The following is a 22,853-nucleotide window of genomic DNA, read 5'->3' as shown; positions in this document are numbered from 1 at the left end:
GAGGCAGGGAGAGGCAAGACAGATGACTCCAGCTTTAATAAAGAACACGCAGGAGGCTGGGCGTGGTGGCTCATGCCTGGAATACCAGCACCTTGGGAGGCCGAGGCATCAGGATTCCTTGAGCCCTGGAGTTTGAGACCAGCCTGGGCAACAAAGCAAGACCCCCATCTCTACAAAAATTAGCTGGGCCTGGTGGCGCATGCCTGTGTTCCCAGCTACCCAGGAGGCTGAGGCAGAAGAATCGCTTGAGCCCAGGAGGTGAAGGTTGCAGTGAGCCAAGATCGTGCCACTGCACTCCAGCCTGGGTGACAGAATGAGACTCTGTTTCAAAAGCAAACAACAACAAAACAAAAGAACAAGAAGGAAAACGAGAAGGAAATTAGGAAGTCCTGGAGAACGGGGAAGATTTAAGATGAGAAACTGGCTGGGGCTGAAGACCTGGGAAAATTGGTGCAAGGGGTTGTCTTGTGTCTTTGGAGGGGGCCCCCTAACAAAATAAATGAACTGGACACCATGGGAAACGGCAGTGAGGACGCCAGTGGAGATGGTGGAAGGGAACAGAGGGCTGGAACCTTCTGCAAAAAGAAGGAGCAAGCCCACAACTGGGACAAGCAGCTCGTTCTTAAGACGTGTCTTCCTCAGAGAGAAGTTTGCACACATCTGGGAGATGGGTATGCAAGGACCCTGGCTTTGGTGGTCGAGTGCAGAGCAGCGTGAGGGGGAGTGGGCGTCTCAGGCTGAGGGGGAGCCTGGCTTCCGGAGCCCTCAACGGGGCTTCTGGTGGGACGTGCTGTGTTGGACCTGGTGCTCTGAGGGTTCCCTGCCTGCATGCTTCTTGGAGGTCATTTCAGCAGTGGACGTGGTCACATAAATGGTGGACTCCCTTGGGTGGGTGCAATGAGCAAGGTTGTCCAGGGGCAACTGGCCTTACCTTTACCTCGTTGGGAGATGCTTCAGCCCCCACGCCGTGGCCAAGGGTCCAGTCACAAAGACAGGGCATCAACGGTGTCATGGAAGGTCAGAGGGAAGGCAGGGCTTCATTTGAGCAAGGCCACCTTTCAGAATCGTGGGTGGTGGCCCGGGTTCTAGGAACGCTTAAAGGATAGAGAAGACTCGGCACCACGTGCTGAATCCAAGAAGAGGTTGTTGGCTGCTCAGCTGGATGCATTGAATGACAAAGATTTTGCAATTGTGTGGCTTGTCTGGGGTGTCTGGAAGCCCAGTCTGTAGACAGGCTGGTTCTCGGGTCTAGCAGAGGGACCCATTAGCAGAGGCAGCATCCGGCCTCAGACATCCACTCATCAGGTCCAGACCGGACTGTGGGCCTTGGCTGTGTCTTCTGATCCACTCCGTTGCTAAGTTCCCCTCTGCACCTAAACTCTATCTCTCCTTACTTCACTTGGCTTTTTAGAGATTTCTCAGCCTTGGTGTGTGTTGTCCCCAACCCTGTGATGTACAAGTAACTGCCTGTATACGTGGGATTAGCCAGCGAGCTCAGGAAGTCAGTGTTGTGGTTAGTGGGAAATTCAGAGCGGTTGAGTCCAAGGAAACCACTTCTCCTTAGTTCTCTGTTTTCTGAACCAAAAGTTCATTTGAGATGAGGAGTTGTGACTAGATCTTCTTTGGACAGTTGAATATAGAGCAGGGCCCCCATCTGTGTCACCGGGGCTCATGAATCCTCCTTGCCAATGACTAGAGTCCTTGAAGGAATAAGGGCTGGGTCAGTGTTTCCCAATCCAGAATATAACTCGGAGACCTCTTTTTGTCAGAAAACCATCCTAGTGTGTTGCCCATATCTTCTAATCTATAACCACCCTGCCCCCTCGCACCAAGCTCCAAATATTCACCTTATGTTCATTAGAAAGCATTTGGCTGCAAGTAATAAAAAACCTCACTCACAGTGACTGAGACCACAATGGCAAGTCCAGAGGAGGGCACAACTAGCATCCACTGCATGGGAAGTGACATCTCTGAAGGCCTCCTGGCCTCTCCCTCATGGTAGCAAGATGGCAGCAATAGCTCCAAGTATGATGTCCCCCTAGCATGTCCTACTCAGGAACGTAAAGGAGGGGGTGCCAGGGAGCACTTCCCCAACCCCCACTCCCTTTCCAAATAGTACAGCCTTTCCCAGAGGTCCCAGCGGACCTGGCCTTGGGTCTCCGTGGCCAAAACTATTCCATAGGGTCATGGCCATCCATAACTGCAGGGGAGGCTGCAATAGCAAGTGTCCGGCTTTTCCAGCCGCTGCAGCAGGCAGCAAGCTGGGAAGAGTGCCAGAGTCTGCGCCAGGAGCTGGGTGTGGGGGAGAAAGAAGACTTAGTCCCCTCCCTCTAAGCACACAGTATCACGTGAGGGACACCATTAAGGTCCTCTCGGAAGTGGTGGCTATTGCAGTGGGCTTTGAAGAATGAATAGGAGTTCAACTGATAGAGATAGCAGGTATAGAGTGTTGTAGGTGGGAATAAAAGTGTGAACCAGAGACCAGCACACCCCTGCTGTGCCCAGGAGATGCCTTGTCTTCTGACACATGCCAGTTCATTGAGACAGGAATCATAAAACACAGGCATAACCAGCATGGGGTGTGAACTGTAAACGTTTATCCAGATGTTCCTGCACCCATTTTTAGGTGTGGGGCCTTGCTTTGCCTTTGGCCTTGCTCACCCCGCTGTGTCCTTCCTCCCTGGCATTACCCAGCCCAGCATTTGGCCCACCATTTCTAATTTCGAATTTTTTGGTACAGAGCAGGATCTCTTGGCAAAATCTTCTCAGAGCATCCCAGGGTGCCCTCCCAGCAGCTCAGATACTGGCAGGACGGTAAATCACCAATTCCTTCTCCAGTTCTTTCTCCAGAACGTGCTGCTAGAACCAACACCTCCTCCGAGGGTCCTTTCCTTTCTCTCTGTCATTGTCTGGGTTGGGAGAGCTGTGAGCTGTCGGGGAACTGGCCCCCACCTGGCCAGGAATCAACAGTGCTTCCGTATCACTATCGTTCAGTAACCCACAGTGGTTCAGACTGTCTGGTTTTGCCTCCAGCTCTGTGTTCTTGTGCAAATCACTCAACCTCTCTGCTTTATTTGCTCACCCATAAAGTGAGAGTCGTAACAGTTCCTGCCTCATATGGTCATTATGAGGATTCAATTAGTTAAACCCACAGAACACTTAGAACAACGCCTGGCGTGTGGAAGGTGCTCAAAGGCTATAGCATAATAATTACACTAATTACTCTAATTATGAATTATTACTCATTAAGCCAGAATTCAGGTCTGTCCCCACTTGGAGCCAACCAGAGCATAAAAACCTAGACAAAGTAAAGAGGTGTTTCTTTGTTTCCCAGAAAGGACTCCCCATGTGATCCTTCTGAACCTCTCAGGCATCTCACAGATGATCTCATTTCTAAAACGCGTTCTCCTCGCCTCTTTTCCAGAGCTCAGGTGTGATATCAAGCCAAGCACAGCTGTACCTGGTAATGTAGTATGGCTTCTGCAGCAAGATTGAGACTTTTCTTAGCTTTTATTATACATAGTTATATATGCCATGTACATGTATTATTTGTGTGGACTTAAATGTCGTTAGAATATTTAGAGCCTATCTTTAGAAACTGCAGCCCACAGGCCAAATCTGGCCCATTGCCTGTTTTTGTAAATAAAGTTTTATTGGAACACAGCCCCACCCATCATTTACATATTGTCATGGCTGCCTCTGTGCCACAACTAGCAGAGTGAGTAGTTGCGACAGGGACCACCCATCTGTCCTCAAAGCCTGGAATGTTCACTCTCTGGGCCGTTGCCTGGTCTAGAATATTTGCAGAACCCCTTCCAAAGGACATCATTGGCTGGACATTGTGGCTCACGCCTGTAATCCCAACACTTTGGGAGGCCGAGGCAGGCCAATTACCCGAGGTCAGGAGTTCAAGACCAGCCTGGCCAACATGGCAAAACCTCATCTCTACTAAAAATACAAAAAGTAGCCAGGCCTGGTGGTGAGCTCCCATAATTACAGCAACTCAGAGGCTGAGGTCGGAGAATCACTTGAACCTGGGAGTTGGAGGTTGCAGTGAGCCAAAATCATGCCAAGCTGGGCATTCCAGCTTGGGTAAAAAGAGCAAAACTCCATCTCAAAAAAAAAAGGACATCATTAAAATGCTTCCCATTACAATGTGTCAGCCTCTATCTTAGTCCAGCTGCATTGCAGTAATGGATGCCTGAGGCTGGGTAATTGATAAAGAAAAGAGGTTTCTTTGGCTCACAGTTCTGCAGGCTACCCAGGAAGCATGGTGCCAGCATCTGCTTCTGGTGAGGGCTTCAGGAAGCTTCCACTCATGGTGGAAGGCTAAGGGGAGCTGGCATCACATGGCAAGAGAGGAGGTAAGAGAGAGAAGAGGAAAGTGCCAGACTCTGTTTAACAATCAGATCTTGTGGGAACTAGGAGTAAGAGCTCTCTCAGCCCCAGGAGAATGGAACCAAGCCATTCATGAGGAATCTGCCCCCATGAACCAAACAGCTGCCACCAGGCCCCACCAACAACATTGGGATCAAATTTCACCATGGGATTTGGAGGGGACAGATAGCCAAATTATATGAGCCTCATACTTTTAACTATTTTTACAACTGCCCCTCTGGTGACACCAGCTTCTTAATGAAGCATCAGCACTTGGAAGAGAAGCAAACTTTTCAGTGGCCCTAATGAGTGGAGGGAGGTTGGTGGCCAGGGGTGACGGCAGCAGTGGCCTTCTCCTCCAGTGTGGGCCTGCCCTGGGTTTCTCATGGCCTCCCACTCAACAGCTCTGTGCCATCCAGGTTGGGCAGGTGAGCCTGGTGGGAGGACCACGGGCTGCAGGTGGGCCTCCAGCCCTGGAATCAGCCTTCCCTACAAAGCCCAGGACATCAGGTGACTGTCACACTGTGTCTGGTTCCCGGGAGAGGAGGACACTTCTGGTTTTGTAGCTGTGGGGCCATCTACTCCCCCCCCCTACCAGAGGGACTTGGGAACTTGCCTCACAAGGAGACCCCTGTGGCCTGTCCCGTGGCCCGCCAGCATGGTCTTTGTGGGCGAGCTTTGAGACGGACAGATGGGGCAGGCTTGGCCTGTCATTTTAATTAACGAATGAAGGAAAAGTCATAAACAGTCCCTTCCTGCACTCACAGCAAAATGCCAGGCGGTTGTACTGTTCCCCTGATTTTTTTTCTTTTTAAAGAACATTCAGTTCAGAGTCAAAGGCTGAGGCTTGAGTGTGACTTGGCCCTGCTGCTGGTGGAGGCATGTGCCCTGGGCAAACCTGTCACTGCAGGCTGCCTGGACCTTCAGTGGCGGTGCTCTCACCAGCCTGCGGGATCTCGATGGCTGCCGAATTGGAGGGATGTGGGAGAATGGTTTTGAATAGAGCCACGGGTACTGTACTCTAGGCACAGGGGATGGTCTGGGAGGGCAACCAACTCACCCCATTTGTCCAGGACCATCTTGGTTTTAAAACTGACAGCCCCATATCCCAGAAAACCCCTTTGTCAGGGAACATCAGGACAGGGGGACACCCAGCCTGCATCAAAGACCACATAGGAGGTTCCAGCTCAGGCTTCCTTCACTGCGTCAGGAGCACTGATGAACCTTCTGCTCAGATATCCTGGTCTTTGATTTTGCAGACAGGAAAACCCAGGCTCAGGGTGGTTGAGGGTCCTGTCCAGGGTCCCACTGCTGGTTCTTGCCAGAGCCAGGACTAGAAAGTGGGCCTTCTCCACCTAGAACAGCACTTTTCCTTCTTTCCAAAAATAACACCGGTGGCTGGCGCGGTCCAAGGCTGCAGAGTGTGGTGGGCAAAACCGTCCTGCCTTCGGGGGCACTCACGTGCTACTGGGGGAGTCAGACAGCAAATGAGTGAACAAGCAAATCACAATTTCAAACATAGTAACTGGCCAGAAGAAAGCAAAGCAGAGAGAAAACTGGAGGGCTGGGGACACAGGAGGACGGCAGCCACCAGGTGGCAAGGCCCCTCTCTGGAGGTGACCCAGGGGACCTTCAGGGACAGCAGCCCGGCTCGGGGAGACCTGGAGCAGCATCCTGGGAATTGCACAGGCAGCGCAAAGGCACTGTGTGGAGATGAGTGTGACCTGCTGGAGGAAGAGAGGATGGCAGCATGGCTGGAATGGAAGGAGTCAGGAGGAGAAGGGACATGAATCAGATCACAAAAGGTTTAGCCATGGTGGAGAATTTGGATTTCATCCTTGATTATGATGGGGAGGCTGGGCGTGGTGGCTCACGCCTGTAATCCCAGCACTTTGGAAGGCCGAGGCAGATCGGTCACCTGAGGTCAGGAGTTTGAGACCATCCTGGCCAACATGGTGAAACCCTGTCTGTGCTAAAAATACAAAAATTAGCCAGGTGTGGTGGAGGGCGCCTGTAATCCCAGCTACTCAGGAGGCTGGGGCAGGAGAATCGCTTGAACCCAGGAGACGGAGGTTGCAGTGAGCTGAGATCGCGTCACTGCACTCCAGCCCGGGTGATAGAACAAGACTCCATCTCAAAAAAAAAAAAAAAAAAAAAAAAAGAAAATTATGGTGGGGATCTGTTGGGGTATTTTAAGTGGGGGAGATACAGTGCGATTTAAGGTTTTTACATAAAGAGTGAATTCAGAGGAGACTCTTCAGTGGGCTCAGAATAGAGATACTCATGGTACTTGCAGACAGGTTGGCTGTGGGGGAAGGAAAGAGCTCACTTCGAGACAGCTCCTCGGGTTTGGGCCAGCACTCGGATGTTCTGCCTGGCACCGCAGAGTCCGTGCCAGCTTTGGAAGCACAGGGAGGCATCCTGGCATCCCTTGCTCAGGGGCCCCCTGCCCTCATCCCATCTGCCCACAGCTCTGTGTGCAGGGACCCGCCCACCTGTGAGACACACACAGTGTGGGGACTTTCTCCTTGTTTGCTGACACACAGGTGTGTCTTGCTCTCCATAAGGAAGGACACCCAAGGGCAGGCCTCTGCTGATCTCAGTAGGAGAGTCTTTTACCTGGGGACAGGTGAAAATATCTGTTTATGCATAAGGTCTCCATAATGAAGCAAGTTCTGCAATGCTAAGGTTCATTCTCACGTGCTAATAGCCTTCTAGCCCCTGCTGCGTGCTGAATCCTGGCCAGGGGCCTTTTAAACAAGCTTCCTGCCCCACTGTGGTCTCAAGGCTGCGGCTGATGTCTGTAGTCGGCAGGTGAGGATACTGGTGTTCGAGGAGGTTGAGGAACTTGGCCAGGGGCGCGGCGCTGGTTTGGGGAAGCTGGGGTTCCACCGGCGTGCTCAGCTTCTAAGGCCGGCATTCTCCCTCCTAGACTACGTTTCCATTCGTCTCAGCAGGGAGCGCTGATCACATCCCGTCATGATCATGAGCGCAGTTAAGCCGTATCTGTCTGCTCCACCAGCCGTTCCTGGCAGGTGACATGACTGGTAGTGCTTAGGAAACACTTGTGGGTGATTTATTACAAAGTAATGAGACAATTTAATTTGAATCAAGTTCTTTGTACATTATTGTTTCTATTAGGAAAAACTTGCATTGCTTATCATGTTAGCAATGAGGAGGAAAATGGTCATAATAAGCGCCGGGCAGGGTGTTTTCATAATTGCCGACTTGAGAAATGGCTTCCGCCAGCGCACATCTCTGGGCGCGGGTGTGCGGACTGCATGAGGACAGAACCACTGACCTCCTGACGCCACGTGAAGTGATGCAGCCCCCTGCCCGTGGGCGAGAGTGGCTCCCGCGAGCCAGGAGGAGTCCCCTCTGTGCAGGAATTGCCGAAAGTGTTCACCTCCTGCTCTGGAAACAGCAATGGCCTCCCCAGGAGCAGGCTGGCTGGGGCTGTCACTCAGGCACCAGGATGGCACTGGGCATTGGGCATCATTTCCCCTGTGAATTATGCAGGAAGGGCAAGAGAGCAGCATCACACACTGTAACTCTCCAACCAGGAAGCAGGATGCTGGGAGCAGCTGCGTGTGTGGTCATAGGCTGAGAGGCTCCCCCATCCCCCTTGGGAGTGACAGATGACGGGGAAACCCTCCTGTTCTCCCGCAGCCTGCCCCACCTGTAGAGCGGCCCTCTGTGCTGCCCTGCAGCCAGCTCTGCCACGGTGAGCTGGGCTGGCTGCCCACACCCGGCGGCCAAAGCGCCCGAGCTGGCATCTCCGCTGAGCTGGGACACCTGTTGGGTCCTCACCTCAGCACCCCCCACGGAACTGCTGAAAGCTCTCTGCTTAGCCTCATCTTTCCTGATTGGCAGAGCCCGGAAATTTCTAGGACATCCACTGCCATCACCATTCCCTGGAGGATCCTCTTTCTAATATAGTGCTCCAGTTCCTGCCTTCACCAGGCCCTGCCACTGAAATGCGATTACACCAGGAATGATTTAGCGAAGCTGCTCTCAGGCCCTTCTCTTACTTGGAGAAGGCAGATCTCCTGGCTCCAGCTGCTCTGGGAAGGACTTTCAGGGGCAATAAACGCACCACCCAGTCTCTCTGTGGGGAGTCCTTCCTGGATCTCCCAGGTCCCACCACCCACCTCCATGGACCTTGCTCCACCCCCCTGCATTCCAGCGGCCCCTGCCTGGGTCTGATCAGACATCACACCCACAGCCCACGTTCAGCGTACTTTCTGCCATGAAAAACATTCGGAAGTGATTTAATCATTCTGCCTTTGAACTTGCTTGGCCGTGAGTGATACACCGATCGTTCCCCAGCAGCTCCTGTGATTCCTCAGCCGTCATCAGCACACCCAAGGATTCTTGTACAGTGCGAACACCTGCCTTCCGAGTGGTTCTACACACAATGAAGTCTTGCGTTTACGGATACCAGCTTAAAAGGGCCGTGACGTTGACTCCATGTTAAATTTTAGAGACACTGAATTCAACAGAGATTAACTGTGCTGTTGTTAGCTCTTTGGATTTTGGAGCCGGTGAATTTTATTTTTCGGGTTGCAGACACATTTGGGGGTTCCTGCAACCCTCGGAGACAGCTGGAGTCTGGAACTGTAGGGCCTGGTTGTGGAAACAGCCCCGCTGCCTCCTGCCCGGTGGCTCTGGAGGTCCCTTCCACACACACGGGCCGGGTCGGCTGCTCCAGCTCGGCTGCTCTGGCTCGGCCTTCCCACCCAGTGCTGGGATGTGCAGCCCCCCCACCGAGTGCTCAGATCTGCAGCCCCCTCCTCTGCTGGCCTTGGACCTTGGACCTCACACGTGCACACGTTCCAACATTGGTGCCTCATCCGATGTCCAACCCCTGCCAAAGGGACTACCGTCGCTTTAGCCCTACCCTGACCTTGGAATCCCCACCCTGCACAGAGGCAGGGGTGGGAACTCTGCCGTCCACCGGTCCCCACGGACCACTCACAGCCGCTTTAAGAGAACAGCCAGGGCTTCTAGGCAGGAGCACAACAGTGTTCACGCTGATGGCCAGGGAGTCCCCTCAGCCAGCAGCAGCCGACTTGTGCTTGTGCATTGTTTAGATGCAAGCATGATCATTGGATGGAAGTTCCTGACCCTGAGTCATTCCAGAAGGATTCGGGTCTCACCGGAAAAAACTCCAGGAGAAGCCATAGGGCAACAGCTTTTCTGCCGTTTCAGCCCTCATGGGTGAAACTGGGGTAACGCATGAGTGGCCGGGGCCCTGCTGACACCTGCACTTGTGCGTCACCGCCAAGCTGTGTCCCTAGACTGCCCTGGGTGAGTAGGCAGCCGACGTCTGCAGCCCTGTGTGGTCAGCCGCTCCCGCCCTCCCGCCTCATCACGGCCCTTCAGACATCAGGGCCGGCTGCCTACCTCCCAACCTCACTCTGTCTGGAATGTTCTTTTCTCTTCTGTCCCCTCCCCAGTCCCCCAACCCATTCTCCTATGTATATTTCAGTCCTCCTCCTCCTCTAGGAAGTCTTCCAGGTGCCCCTATGGTTCTCACAGAACCACGTCCTGCACTGTTGAAGGCACACATTTCTGTGACCGTGGATTGATGTTTATCTTCCTCACTTGCCCAGCCTTTGCTGTAACGATCACCACAGACTAGGGGGCTCGAAACAAGAGAAGTCACTTCTGTCACAGCCCTGGAGGCCAGAGGTCCAAAACCAAGATGACAGCAGGGCCGCGCTCCCTCTGGGGGCTCCAGGGGAGGGTCTTCCTCCTCCCCCTCTGCTGTTTGCCTGCAGTCCTCGGTGCTCCTCGGCTGGGCCGCATCACTCCAGCCTCCGCATCACTCCAGCCTCTGCCTCCACCTTCCCGTGGCCTCCTCTGTGCTGCCTCTGGGTGTCAACCTCCCTCTGCTTTTCTCGCAAAAGGACACAGTCACTGGTTTAGGACCCTCCCTAAATCCAGGAAGATCTCAACGCAAGACCCTTAACTAATTACACCTGCAAAGACCCAAATTCCAAGTGTGGTCACTTTCACTGACGCTGGGGGTTAGGAATTGGACACATCTTTTTGGTTGGGTTGAGCCACCATTCAACTGACCACACCAGACAACTCTATAAGGACCAGACTGGGTCTGGTTTGTTCCTTCCTAAATGCCCAGCACCCAGTTCATCCCCGGACCCTCAGTGGGTATTCAGGACGTAACAGCTGGATTGATTCACTGATTTACATGGCAGCTTGACACTGGCCCCAGTTACTTCTGAACTTTGAAACCTAGTCCCAGCTGATCACGGAAGAACTAAAGCTGTCACCAGACGGGGCCACCAACCCAGCTGGGATCCTGAGAGCTATGAGTAAAGCCATCTGGTCTACCCCAATAACACTGGTGTTCAGAGTTAAAATGTCCACGTCTATCCGCCCCATGTGTGGGGAGGCACACAGAGCCACCCAGAGCCCCTCAGGCCCATACGTCTGGGCCAGCTCAGGCCTGGCTTCCTGTGCCTCCAAATTGACGTCGCCTCCAGGATCAGGTGCTGCTGCCAAGGGAGCTTGTTAAAGTGACTGACAGATCCTAAACGCCAACTGTCATCGCTGGCACCTGCTGCCTGCTGGACCAGGGAAAGTACAGCCTTCCCTGTGAGTCTGTCATGGCGCCCACTGGGAGAAAGGGAACCTGGGCCACTGCTAAAAGCCACAGGGTGTGTGGCCACCTGTGGTCTTGCGAGGCAGACACCAGGAGCATCTTCAGGCCTGCCAGTGGGGAGAGACCTCTGGGGCCTACTGTGTGGCCATTCCTGGGTCTCCACAACCCTCCTGTCTTGCTTCAAGGTGCTAAGTGCCCCAGGTGTATTCCATAGGCTCTCTTGCAGTATACAGTGGGACTGTGGGTGAGCAGAAACAGGCAAACCTTTGATGCTGTCTCCTCCATGTGGCTCCCAGGAGGGCATCAACATGGAGGTAGTTGTGTCTCTGGGAAGCCAATACGGCTCCCATAGGAATACCTCTTGCATTCTCCATGGCAGCATAGCCAGGGCAGCCTAGACCCCATCTTTGTTTGAACTAGGAAAAGGTGCTTGCCCCTTCCTTAAGACATTTTTCTTCCCTCTGTGCCAAAATTACCATTAGTACCTGTGCCACGATGGCCATGGTTTCCTCCATAGTTGTACAGTGCACAACCTGCACAGCTGTACTTGGTGGGGCTGGTTGCCCACGCCCTTCACCTTCCACAGCTCCTGCTGCAGGCAGATGTTGGCAAAAGAGGGTACATTTGGGGCATGTCAAAGTGCCCTTCCACCTAGCTCAGAAAACATTTGGAGAGTGCACCGCTGGATTACATTTTTTGTTCAATCAATAAGCATGGGTCGATGTTGTGTTGCATGGAGATACTCAGAAGATCAGGGCATGGCATTTGCTTACAAGGAGCCCACAGTGCCTACTTCAGGCATGTGGTCAGTGAGCGGGTTAGGGGGTGAGACAGGCTTGGAGAAGGCTGTCCCAACAGCAGCGTGGGGAACGTGCAGGTGCCTCGGTCATTTCCCCATGAAACTGGATTGCAGTGCATCTCAGCTGCATGTGGAGAGTGGGTCTGCTGGTGCAGGGGCAGGGCAGGCTGGCAGGGGCCAAGGTCAGGGCAGACTCTGGTTCACAGGGACTTCAGCACAGTTCTAGGGCAGCACACAGAACTCAGTGCCACAACTTCTGGACCCAGCCGCAGCTGTCATCCTGGGATAGGTTTTAGATTCATGAACCAGCAGAAGGAGCTTCTGAGGGTTTCTTATCTCCAGAAAGGCCCCTTCCTAAGGCCTGCGTGTGAGACCCCCCTGTCTGATTGCATGGGGATGGTGGATGCTGCCAAGTTCCACCTTTCAGACACAGCGACTGCAGCTCCTTTCAAGGAATGACTCTTCTAGAGTGTCCCATTGCTTTTCATGAATTCCCTAAAACATTGAAAGTTTCTAAGGCCCTGGGGCTGCCTTTTCTGTTTCCTCTCTGACTTCCTGGGCCAAGCCAGGTGCATGCAGTAGGTCCTCCGCAACACTGAGCCTACCTTCTGGGTGTAACTAGGAATCCGGGGATTGTTCTGGTGCCTTTTTACTCGAAACCCTGTAGTCTTCCTTCGCCCACCTCCCACCCAACATCCGTTTCTCCCTGCTCTGCTCCTGACTTGAGTTCATAGCCATTTTGCATCCGCTCTGGGCACACATGGGGCACCTGGCCTATGCGGGGTGCTGTGGGCATTTGGGGTGGTCTGCAGGATGAGGTCACTGCCCCCATTGACCCTGTAGAAAATGTCCCCTCCCCCCGCAAGAGACAAGCTCAGAGGGGACACTTTCTCCAGGGTCACCCAGCTCAAGAAGGCGGATGGGGGTGCTAAGAAGAGCAGCTTCCCCTGGCTACAGGGAGCCTCCTGCTCATGGGGCATTCGCTGGGCATCGCCTCACTTGCTCCTCCTAAAACTTACAAGCCAGATGTTTCTCTCGCACTTTGCAGGTCAGGAAATTGAGGCTGTAAGTAGTCAAGGTGGTCAATGTCTGGGTTGAAATTCAAACCCATGTCTGTCTGCGAGTGCAAGTGAGATGGGGTCATGGTGGGTGGGGAGTGGGGGCTGTTTAGATCCTGAAACAATGCAGGAAAGAGAAGTTAGAAACAGTCCTTCTTAATGTCAGAGACTAAGCAGTTTGGTGTTTTACTGAGTAAACAGGACAGGGCCATTACAGTCTTGGGGCAAGATCTTTGCATAGTTACAAGTGTGGGCTAGAAAATTCTCAGATGGTGCAGGGTGTGGTGGCTCATGTCTATAATCCCAGCACCTTGGGAGGCCGAGGAGGGAGCATCCCTTGAGGCCAGGAGTTTGAGACCATCCTGGGCAACACAGTGAGACCCTGTCTCTACAAAAAAATTAAAAATTAGCTGGGCATGGGTGTGTGCCTGTAGTCCCAGCTACTTGGGAGGCTGAGGTAGGAGGATCACGTACTGCCTGGAGTTCAAACTTACAGTGAGCTGTGATGGCACCACTGCACTCCGGCCTGAGTGGCAGAGCAAAACCCCTTCTCTAATTTTAAAAAATGAAGTTCTCAGGTGCATTAGGAATCACTGAAAAGGTTTTAGCCTTGGATGTCGAGATCGGAGGGGTCCCTGTAGGAGGAAGGGGGTCCGGGGGAGGAGAGGGTGGCATATGCAGACAGGGATCCCACTCGTAACTGTTGGAGTTATGAACATATGCTGCCTGCTGGGGCTGGTTCTGAGGCATGGATGGACATCTCCACGGCCTCCAGCTCAGGACCCATCAGGCGCATCTTGTTGTTGTTCTCATTTTGCAGAGCAGGCTCTAGGGCCTGGCAGGTCAGTGACCTTGGGGTCAAAGCAAAGCTGGGATTTGAACCATGCTCCATGTGATGCCAAAGCCTGGGCCTCTACCAGCCACACCGGAATGCCCCTGCCCTTCTCTAGTCTATGGGAGACAGCTAGCAAGTGTCTGGGCAGCCCCCCGGCCCTAAGAGGTTCCCGTCGCAGGGTATGCTGGCAGGAAGTGGTCTGGGTCATCTTGGAGATGCAGTTTGGATGGTGTTGGGCACTGCAGGAGGAGCTGCCCAGAAGTGCAAGTGAGCGCGCCTGGAGCACATGACAGGTTCCCCTTGGAGCTGGGTGGAGATGGACTTGATCAGCCCATGTGTACCCGGGGAGAGTGCAGGGCCCTGAGCTCCAGACCCCAGGGTTTGGCATCATCCTTCCAGGGTTTCAGGGAGGCGGTCACCCTCAACAGCTCCTCTTGCAGAGAGCAGGTGCACAGCAGGATTGAGCAGAGGCTCTTGGCTTTGGCATCCTTGGCCTTTAGAGAACCTTCCATGAAGGAGACACACAGGCTGGTCACACAGCTTGCGCCTGCCCGGCCATGAGTGGGCCATGGGGCCGGGGTGGGCTGACTCCCGGGGTGGGCTGACTCCCCTTTCGAGAGTTCAGAGGGAAAATGGGTGGTGACTAGAAGGCATTTCCCATGAGGGACACAAGTCTATGTTCTCGTTGTGGGGGGCCGTGGAGACAGGTCGAGGGGCCTGGTAGAGGGTCTGCTCATCAATGCCTCATGGACCCCTAAATCCATAGCAGTAGAGCCCCAGCTCTCCCCACTCAGCCTCCTTAGGGCTGCAGAGTCCTGGCTGACTACCAGGCCTGCTGGAGGTTAATGACAGCCGTTACAGGGACAGCAGCCTAAGGCCTCCTATTACACCACACCAGCATGGCATGGCTTCATCTGACCCCATGGTGATCCCAAGAGGCCTGTAGGTTTGTTCTTACCCACTCTTGCTGTGTAGGGAAACTGAGGTTTAGAGAGCCCCATCATTTTCTAAAGGCCACAATAACCATGTGACCTCACCCCCAGGCTCCCAGGGTCCTGGACCTCTGACTATGTGTCAGCCCTTGTCTGGTGGCCCTGAGCAGGGTAAGTGGGCTTCCAGGGATGAGCCAAGAGGGGTTCACAGTTGTGACCGAGTTCCCTAGAGTGGACCTCCCTGCACTTAGCAGGCTCTCTGGGGAGGGGGTAGGGGAAGGAAGGTCAGGGGCCAGAACTCCCCTCCCAGCTGCTGACACGGGAGTGACTGGTCACCTGGATTGTCCTGGTCTTCGGCTGTGAAGCTATCATCCATGCTGGGCTATTCCTGGAAGACAGGGTCACCCCAGCATGCCTCCATGCACAACCCTCTGATGCTGTCGGGGGTGTGTGCGTGGAGTGGTGAGAAGAGCACACGTTCCCTAGCTGGGTCCTCCAATCTCTCTGAGCCTCACCAGCCTCATCTGTAAAATGGGAGGATCGAGGGGCTGCTGCTCATCCCTTGTCCAGGATTCTGAGCCCTGTCATCCACGTTTGCCCCGTCCCTCCTCCTCCCTGGGGCCCCCCAATCCGGGTTGGCTGTGCTGTCACCAGCTGGCTGCACCTGGGGCCCTGTGCTTCCTGTAGACTGTGAACCTGGTGATGGTGCCAGGCAAGGTGACCCGCACTCCTCTGGGACCAAGAGTCCGTCAGCACGTGGCCCTGTTTGAAATTTGCATCCTCAGAATGCCCCCTGTGCGACGGGGGCCTGCTGGATTCCTCGTGGCCCATCTGCAGCTTTTTCCTGCTGGGCCCCTGGCCTGGTGTCCTTTCTCCTCACCTCCAAGGCTCACACACAGCCCCGCAAGACCCTACAGAGGCCTCCTCCACGCTGCCTCCCTCCCTTCCCCGCTCCCCTCCGCAGAGGCCTTCCCAGCTACCCACTAGCTTCCAGGCAGCAGCAGAATCCTACGGGGTGCCGGCAGCCTTCATCTCACTCCCCTTCTGCCCCCGCAGGCCACCCAGAAGGTGGGGGTGGAGGACAGTTCAGCCGCAGCCTGGAGGCTCACTGAGCAGTGCACCGTCCCACACACTCTGGGTGCCTCGGGGGCTGGATGGTCATGTGGCGAGTGCCAGCAGGAAAAGCGAGAGGACGCTGTGGCCACTAGAGCAAAGTTGGAGCTTTTTTGGTTTCTTTCCTTAAAAAAAAAATGCCATGGCTAGAGGCAAGCAGTGTGGCTTTAGCTTGTCATCTCAAAGGGGCAGCCGCATACCCCCTCCAGTTCCCCAGCAATGAATTCATGATCCCCAGAGGGGGCCAGTGTCCTCAGGGGCTTTAAGACCGAAATGTCCTGAGTCCTCTGCCAGGGAGCCCCCCACTCCACCGGCCACCTTCCGAGGCTGCGAGGGGCCGTGGGGATGCTGGAGAGGGGGATGCAGAGAGAGCCCCAGCCGCTCCCCCTCCCCGCCCGCTCCCAGCCCAGCCTGCGGATGCTCGCGCGGGATGACGCCCAGGCAGCCGCCGGGCGCACTGTGGGCTCGTCAGATGATTGTGGGGGCTCCTGCCTGCCGCACACCGCCGGCGCCGGGACGGGAGAGGGAGGGGGCGCTGGATGCGACGCACAGGTCCTTGCGTCTCTGGTGCCTGCTGCCGGCTCGTGCGGGGAGCAGATAGGATTTGATTTTTTTTTTAACCCCCTTCAAGGAAAAGCAAAACAAAACTGCTGCCTCATTTCTCCTCTGGCTGATTTTCCCGGGCTTCCCTGGAAGATGCGTGTGGTCGGGACAAGCCGGAGGAGCTCATTCCCGACGCCGCCGCTGCTGAGGCCGCCGCTGCCGCCGCCGTTCGGGCCACTTACTTTCTTTGCCCTGGGCGGCGTCCTGGCCAGCCCCCCTTGAGCCTCCAGCTCAGCCATCCCTCCGGCAGCCGCCCCACCATGTATGACTCCTTCCTCCGGCTGGCTCCGACTCTGCCTGCCCCCACCCTGCAAGTCTCATTGTGCCACGCTCGCCTATCCCGGTAGCCACCCCCCTCTTCCTTCGCTCCTCCTGCACCCTCGCTGCCTCCTTTCCTCCATGCTGCCTGGATCTGGCGAGCTGGGGTGATTAATTGGCTATGATGATGAACGTCCCCGGCGGAGGAGCGGCCGCGGTGATGATGACGGGCTACAATAATGGTCGCTGTCCCCGGAATTCTCTCTACAGTGACTGCATTATTGAGGAGAAGACGGTGGTCCTGCAGAAAAAAGACAATGAGGGCTTTGGATTCGTGCTTCGAGGGGCCAAAGGTAAGAGCAGCCGCTCCGAGCCTGAATATGTTCCCATGTGTGTGTGTGTGTGTGTGTGTGTGTGTGTGTGTGTGTGTGTACGTACGCCTTCATGAAAAACGTTCCCCAGCTCAGGAATAAGCATTAAATAAGCATTTTTCCTGGGGGCACTCGGTTGCTAGACAACCATGTTCTTTCACATTGTGCCTTCTTACTCCGAAAACGTTAGGGCTTTCTTGAGGAATGTTTTTAATTTTCTGTAGATGATGTTGTTCTGAATGGGTTCTCTCTCCCTCCTGCCGCCTCTTACCTTTTGTTTTTAAATGATGGGGGTGGTCAATATTTTGTGTTCTAGTTGAGCCAGACTGTGGCTGCCCTCAGAGCTCCAGGTCTGAAATCCCCAGGATTGTCTGGGCCTGAGTTTCAGGCACCTAGAAACTGCCCCATTCTGGGAGTGGGCTTTGGCTCCAAGGGCGGCAGGCATTTGTGTGCTCACCTCTAAGGTGACTTTGCAAAGGAAATGTGACAAGATGGTCCCCTCTGCCATTGACTGAGCCGGCAGCACACACGTTACGTGGCCCGTCGTGGGAAGCTCAGGGATGCGGTCCATGGCGGTGCACCCGCCAGCCACCCTGCACGCGCAGCTTCCCCTCCAAAAGAAAACAAAATGGCATCACCTCCCCGTGAGAGGGGACATCCGCCCACTGCGTGTGTGGCTCAGCCATGTGGAAGTTTCATCTTGGAGCTTACACGCTGTGCCAGGGGTCCCGCACCTGTGCTGCAGGAGGCCTCCTCCCCGGCTGGCATACCCACCTGCCCCAGACTCAGGCAGCTCCATAGCGAGCTGTCCAGAGAGAGAAAGAGCAGATGCATCTGTCTCTGTGAGAGCGTCCACGCCTGTCTGTGTGATTTGCTCTCCCCTCCCCCTGCTGGAATCTTCATCTCCACACCCACCCACCCCCGGCCACTCATACCTCCCTAGAAAAGTCCATCTCCTGCCCTGGAGTTGCACCTGGCAGCTGTGTGGGGCCCCAGAAGCCAAGCCTCACTGTGCTGGGCAGTAGTGGTTCAGCACCCACACGCACACACGCCAGTGCCCAGGGACACTGGTCACACACAGAGTGGTCACAGAGGCCTGGACTCCCTGTAGATAGGACTCATGAGCAGATTCCAAATCTGTAGCCACCCACTGGGTCAGCATGATGTTCCGTCCGCGTTCCAAGTTGAATTCCCTTGGTTGCGAGTCTACGTAGATGTAAATTTGGCAAGTGGTTTAGTGTGGTGTTTCTGTAGCTCTGTGTGGCAGGGGAGGAACTTTTCCATTTTTAGAACCGAAAATGTTTAGTCACTGATGCTTTTAAAGAAAATGACAGGCGTGTAGACATGTACCACAGAGCACATTATCCTGTGGTTTCAGCAGAGAGGCCAAGAAATATGATGGCGGCCCCAAGGTGCAGTTGACTTCATTGCTTGAGTTGCATCAACCCATGAATATGAATCTCAAGCCCTTCCTGGGGGAGAGTTGGCCTGGACCAGCCACCTGCGATGGGAGATGAGTGGGCCCACTTCCTCCCAGGGTCCCGTGGGGAGGTCAGGCAATGTGAACTTAGAAAACGTCTCCCAGGCTTGTAACCAGGTGCTGCTTGTCTTCCCAGCTGACACACCCATTGAAGAATTCACACCAACACCGGCGTTCCCAGCCCTACAGTACCTGGAGTCCGTGGATGAAGGTGGGGTGGCATGGCAAGCCGGACTAAGGACCGGGGACTTCTTGATTGAGGTAGGGACACAGGTGTCTGTATCTTTCTGCTTGGGGAGAGCGCCGACTCTCAGGGAGAGGGTTGTAGTCCTGGCAGCACAGCCACGAGGCCCAGTCTGGGGGTGCTTGTGGAGGCTGCCATGAACTTTCATTGGTCAGTTTCTCCCACCGTGGGTGCCACTGCCTGTGGACCTGGTGTTGGGCTTGTCTTGGAGGCCTTGGCCATAACCCGTTGGAAGGAGGAAAAGTCTGTGGAATTTGGTCATTGGTCTTGAAGTAGAAGGTAGAAAGAGGAGGCATGTGGTCACCATGATGTTGGGGACATGTGCAGATCTGTGGGTGGTTTAGTTGTGACTCTTTAAATAGGCACCAAGAGGAGTCATCATCCCTTCTTGTATCCTATGGGTGAGTCGGCAAGCACTCTTGTGTGGCGTTTGCTGACGTGAGGTCTGTAACATTGGTGGCCAAGAGCTCGTAGATGTGCAGGTTGTGGTAACCACCCCATCAGATACACGATGGCCTTCCAAGACCAAGGAGCCCGGGCAAGAGGGATGGCTGGCGTCGATGGTGCAAAAAGGAAACTTAGGAATTCAGATGCTTTGAAAATGAACTTTTGCTGGTACTGAAAAAGAAAGAGCATTCTCTTCCTTTAGAGAGCAGAGGTGTGAGTGCTCCGGCTCTGCAAACAGTCCCTAGGGTTGGCACGTTGGTGTGTGCGAGGGGTTCCGTGGCCCCAGTACATCTGATCACCTGGCCTTTTTGTGAGTTTAGGTGTTCACTTTTAATCTTGTTATGCAAAGGAACATGTGACTCTTTGGAAATAGGAAGAAGAAAAGAATATTACAGTTGAAAAAGATGATATTTTAAAGGTTCAGTAGACTCGAATGGTCCTCTCTGGGAGTGCGCATTTCCTGGATGCGCACGCTCTTCCATGTCACCCTGAGCCCAGCCTCGTGTACATCAGAACTCCACATGCAGGTGGAAGGGGTGGGTACGTGGCATCCAGCCAGCCATGTGGTGGTCCCTGCCATGGGGCCGGCCAGACAGACATTCGTTCTGTAAACGAGGAGCCCACATCTCCGCCCCTGGTGAGAGGGCTACCGACGATCATTTCTCCCAATCAGGCCTAAGCTCCCAAGCTTGCTGTTCATGCTGTGATTCTGCTAGTGATCTCCTTAGAGATCCTCAAGACTATTAGGGGGCAATGGAAAGTCAGAAGGGAAGAGACTATTGGAGAGCCAGGTAAGATGGAGCAGGTGCTTAAACTTATTCTGAGTGTCTCAAGTTGATCTCTTTGATTTGCTGGAAGATGCATTTAAATTATTATTGACCAATCAGAACCTGGTTTGAATGAGAAATGAGCTTATTTGGGTTCTTTTGTGTTGAAACTGTCAGGTGCAACACCAGAATGACGGAGACCAGAGCCTGCTGTGGCTTCGTGGGTTAATTCTATTTGTAACCTTCATGGAAATGCAGAGGGCCTGGGTTGAATCATCCTCTGTAGGATGCAGTTGGGATGTGAGTCCCTTTCGTGTGAGTGTGTGTGTGTGTGTGTGTGTTTGTGTGTTGGGGGGCGGGGCCTTGGGCCTAGCAGCAGGGCTGAAGTCTATAGGTGGTGTAAGAGTGTGTGCACATGTGATGGGCAGGGTGGTGGGGCGGGGGGTGTTGAAATAGGTCACTCTTGGTTCTTGATTTTCAATAATAAAAGAGGGCTGCAGATGCAGGAACACCCCCCCATTGTTCAGCTCATTGGACTGTTTCCTTGATAAACTCATCAATAAGAGAAACGTGGCCTGCTGAGGCACGTGTGTGGGCCCCGCACTTGCCCGGTGAGCGGAGCCGCAGTGGGTTAGAAGATGTTGCTGTCTGTGGCTGCAGCACTCGGCTGGGTGGGGCTGAGAAGGTGGACCTGTCCTGTCAGTTTGAAGCCTTTGTGGAAATTTGGAGCTTTGAGAGTTTCCACACTTCTGTTTCTAAGCACCTCCTTTGACATTGCTTTTAACCTCTGATATGCAAATAGATTTGCCATTTTGGGGCAGGTTTTATATTCTGGGTAACCTCTGACTTCTGGTATTCTAGGAATGGCTGGTCCTGAGATGCATTAGGGCTGCGCCTGCATTATGATATCACAGATGACCCCAGAAGCACTGGGCCCTCCACAGCCCTACGAGGCTGCTCCACACCAGTCATACACTAATGAGGGTGTGGGGCGCAGGCAGCTGGACCCTTGCATGATCCTGGCTCCTCCCAGTTCATGTCCACAGCTGCCTCTGGGACTCGGACATTCTCCTCTAGGGGCTTAAGACTGAGAATTCCACTGAGTTGTGTTCCTAGCGACTGGATTTTGCCACTGGAATATTAAAATCGTGTATAGCCTAATAGGTGCGTGTTTGTTCCAACAGACCATATTTCCTCTATTTTCGGTGAAGAGCTTTGACCTTGGAGGGATGGTGTGAAATAGCCTCACGTGTCTCACGTGAATTTTCTTTTTGGTGAGCAGCCAGTCCTAGAGTCAGTGGGGTTTCTGAGCTCTCGGTGAGGTGCAAGGTCTCCACGTGAAAAGCTGCTCGAAATGCAGGCATTCTGTCTTCCTTACCCCAAGCAGCCCTTGGCAAGCCTTCCTTTCTCTCTGCTATTTTGAAAGAACCTCGAAAGTGTGACAGATTTTTATTTTCTCTTTAAAAATGCATGCTGCGATTTGAACTTTTGGACCAAGGGGCACCCTTTGAAGTGAATGTTGGCTTTTAACATCTTTGGCATCTCCAGAACTTCATTTTCCCTCGTTATCTTTGTGAGAATGCCCCAACGTGGCCATCCGGCTCTCGGCCTTGGTGCCTGTTATGGTTTCCTGCTATGTGTGACTTTCTTGGGTACTTAGCTTGTAGAATTTATTTATCTCCTACCTAAGCTTTTGGGAAGAGTTTGTTCTTTTGCTGTTGTTTTTGTTCCTTGGTTGACCACCCCCTGACCCTACCAACCACAATCAAAGGCTTTGCGCTATCTCCAAATCGGGAATCTCATGAGACAGATAGATGTTATCATGCAAGCTGTGTCATAATAAAAGGTTCACCTCAGAGGTGGACGTGAAAGATAAGCGGATGTCCCGCGGGTAGGGACATTTGATCACAGTGGCTCCATGGATGGTGTGATTTGCCATTTCAGATCAGCTAGTGTGCCTGAATTCCCGGGATAGCCAGTGACACCAAGCCGTCCCAGATTGTGAAATGTCAGCCAGCCCAGGGGAGAAGGAGCCAGAGAGATTTCAGAAGCCGTGGGAGGGGCAGGGCAGCAGGAAGTTGAATGCCCCTGCAGAGAATGCCCATGGGACCTGCTGGGGAAGGCTGAAGCCAAGGCTTGGAGCAGTGACAGCCGCCGAGAGAAGCAGGGCAGGCATTTCTTTCTATGCAGGTCAGAGGTGAGGATGGGGCCTCCACCAGCCAGGAGTGACAGAGGCCCACATTCCTCTGGTGACAACAGGAAACCCAATCCAAACTGGTTTTCATAATGATCGGAGTTTGTCAGGAAGCTGAGATCAGAGAGTTTCAAGGGAGAGTCAGCCTGCCATAAGAGTTTGCTGAAGACTTTGTCTGCTGTCTCTTTGAGATGACCCTGATTAGGCCCCTTCACTCCCACAACATGGGGCTGGAGAGATCAGAGGTTGCTTCTGAAGTTCACGATACGTGCTAAGGAGGATGTGGGTGGCTCCTGGATGACGGTAGTGCATCAAGTGTGTAAGGAGATGTGGAGGTGGGGACACCACTTTGATGTCATGCAGGGCTCACTGTAGGTCTCACTCAGTCACCTGAGGGTTATAGAAACCTGGTCTCCAGCCCACACGCCCTGAATCAGAACCATGAGGCGAGAGCTGGGGCATCCGTGAAAGCTGCAGTGGTGATGCCGGGGGTCCCAACAGGCAGGCAAGGCGATGACCCACTGGCCTGGCCCAAGTTGTCATTCCAGCCTCTTGATGTGGCCTGCCAGCTAAAGTCTCCTCGACCCAAACACAAGCAGGTGCTGAGTTAATCTCCTTGCCTTAAGACTAGGACTGTCTTCCACAAACCCCTTGTTTGACAACTTAAATGTTGTTTCTTGAGTGACTTTTGTGATCTAAAATATCCTGTATCTGAGACATCCTTACAATTCAACTCAACAGCAGGCA

The 22,853-nt window shown here is 53.8% G+C and overlaps 1 protein-coding gene across 4 annotated transcripts in view; it reads left to right on the top strand.

Moving 5' to 3' along the window:
• Nucleotides 1-22,853, top strand: part of SHANK2 (SH3 and multiple ankyrin repeat domains 2) — a 683,630-nt gene that overhangs the window by 473,597 nt on the left and 187,180 nt on the right. For all 4 annotated transcript variants that reach the window (XM_030811436.1, XM_030811433.1, XM_030811432.1 and 1 more), the window contains exons 16-17: nt 16,874-16,956; nt 18,591-18,715. In XM_030811436.1, coding sequence (XP_030667296.1) covers nt 16,874-16,956; nt 18,591-18,715 — 208 coding nt within the window. The remainder of the gene's footprint in view (nt 1-16,873; nt 16,957-18,590; nt 18,716-22,853) is intronic.

This window comes from Nomascus leucogenys, chromosome 4, assembly GCF_006542625.1.
Source record: "Nomascus leucogenys isolate Asia chromosome 4, Asia_NLE_v1, whole genome shotgun sequence".
Classification (NCBI taxonomy): Eukaryota; Metazoa; Chordata; class Mammalia; order Primates; family Hylobatidae; genus Nomascus; species Nomascus leucogenys.
This window is presented reverse-complemented; position numbering and strand designations above follow the sequence as displayed.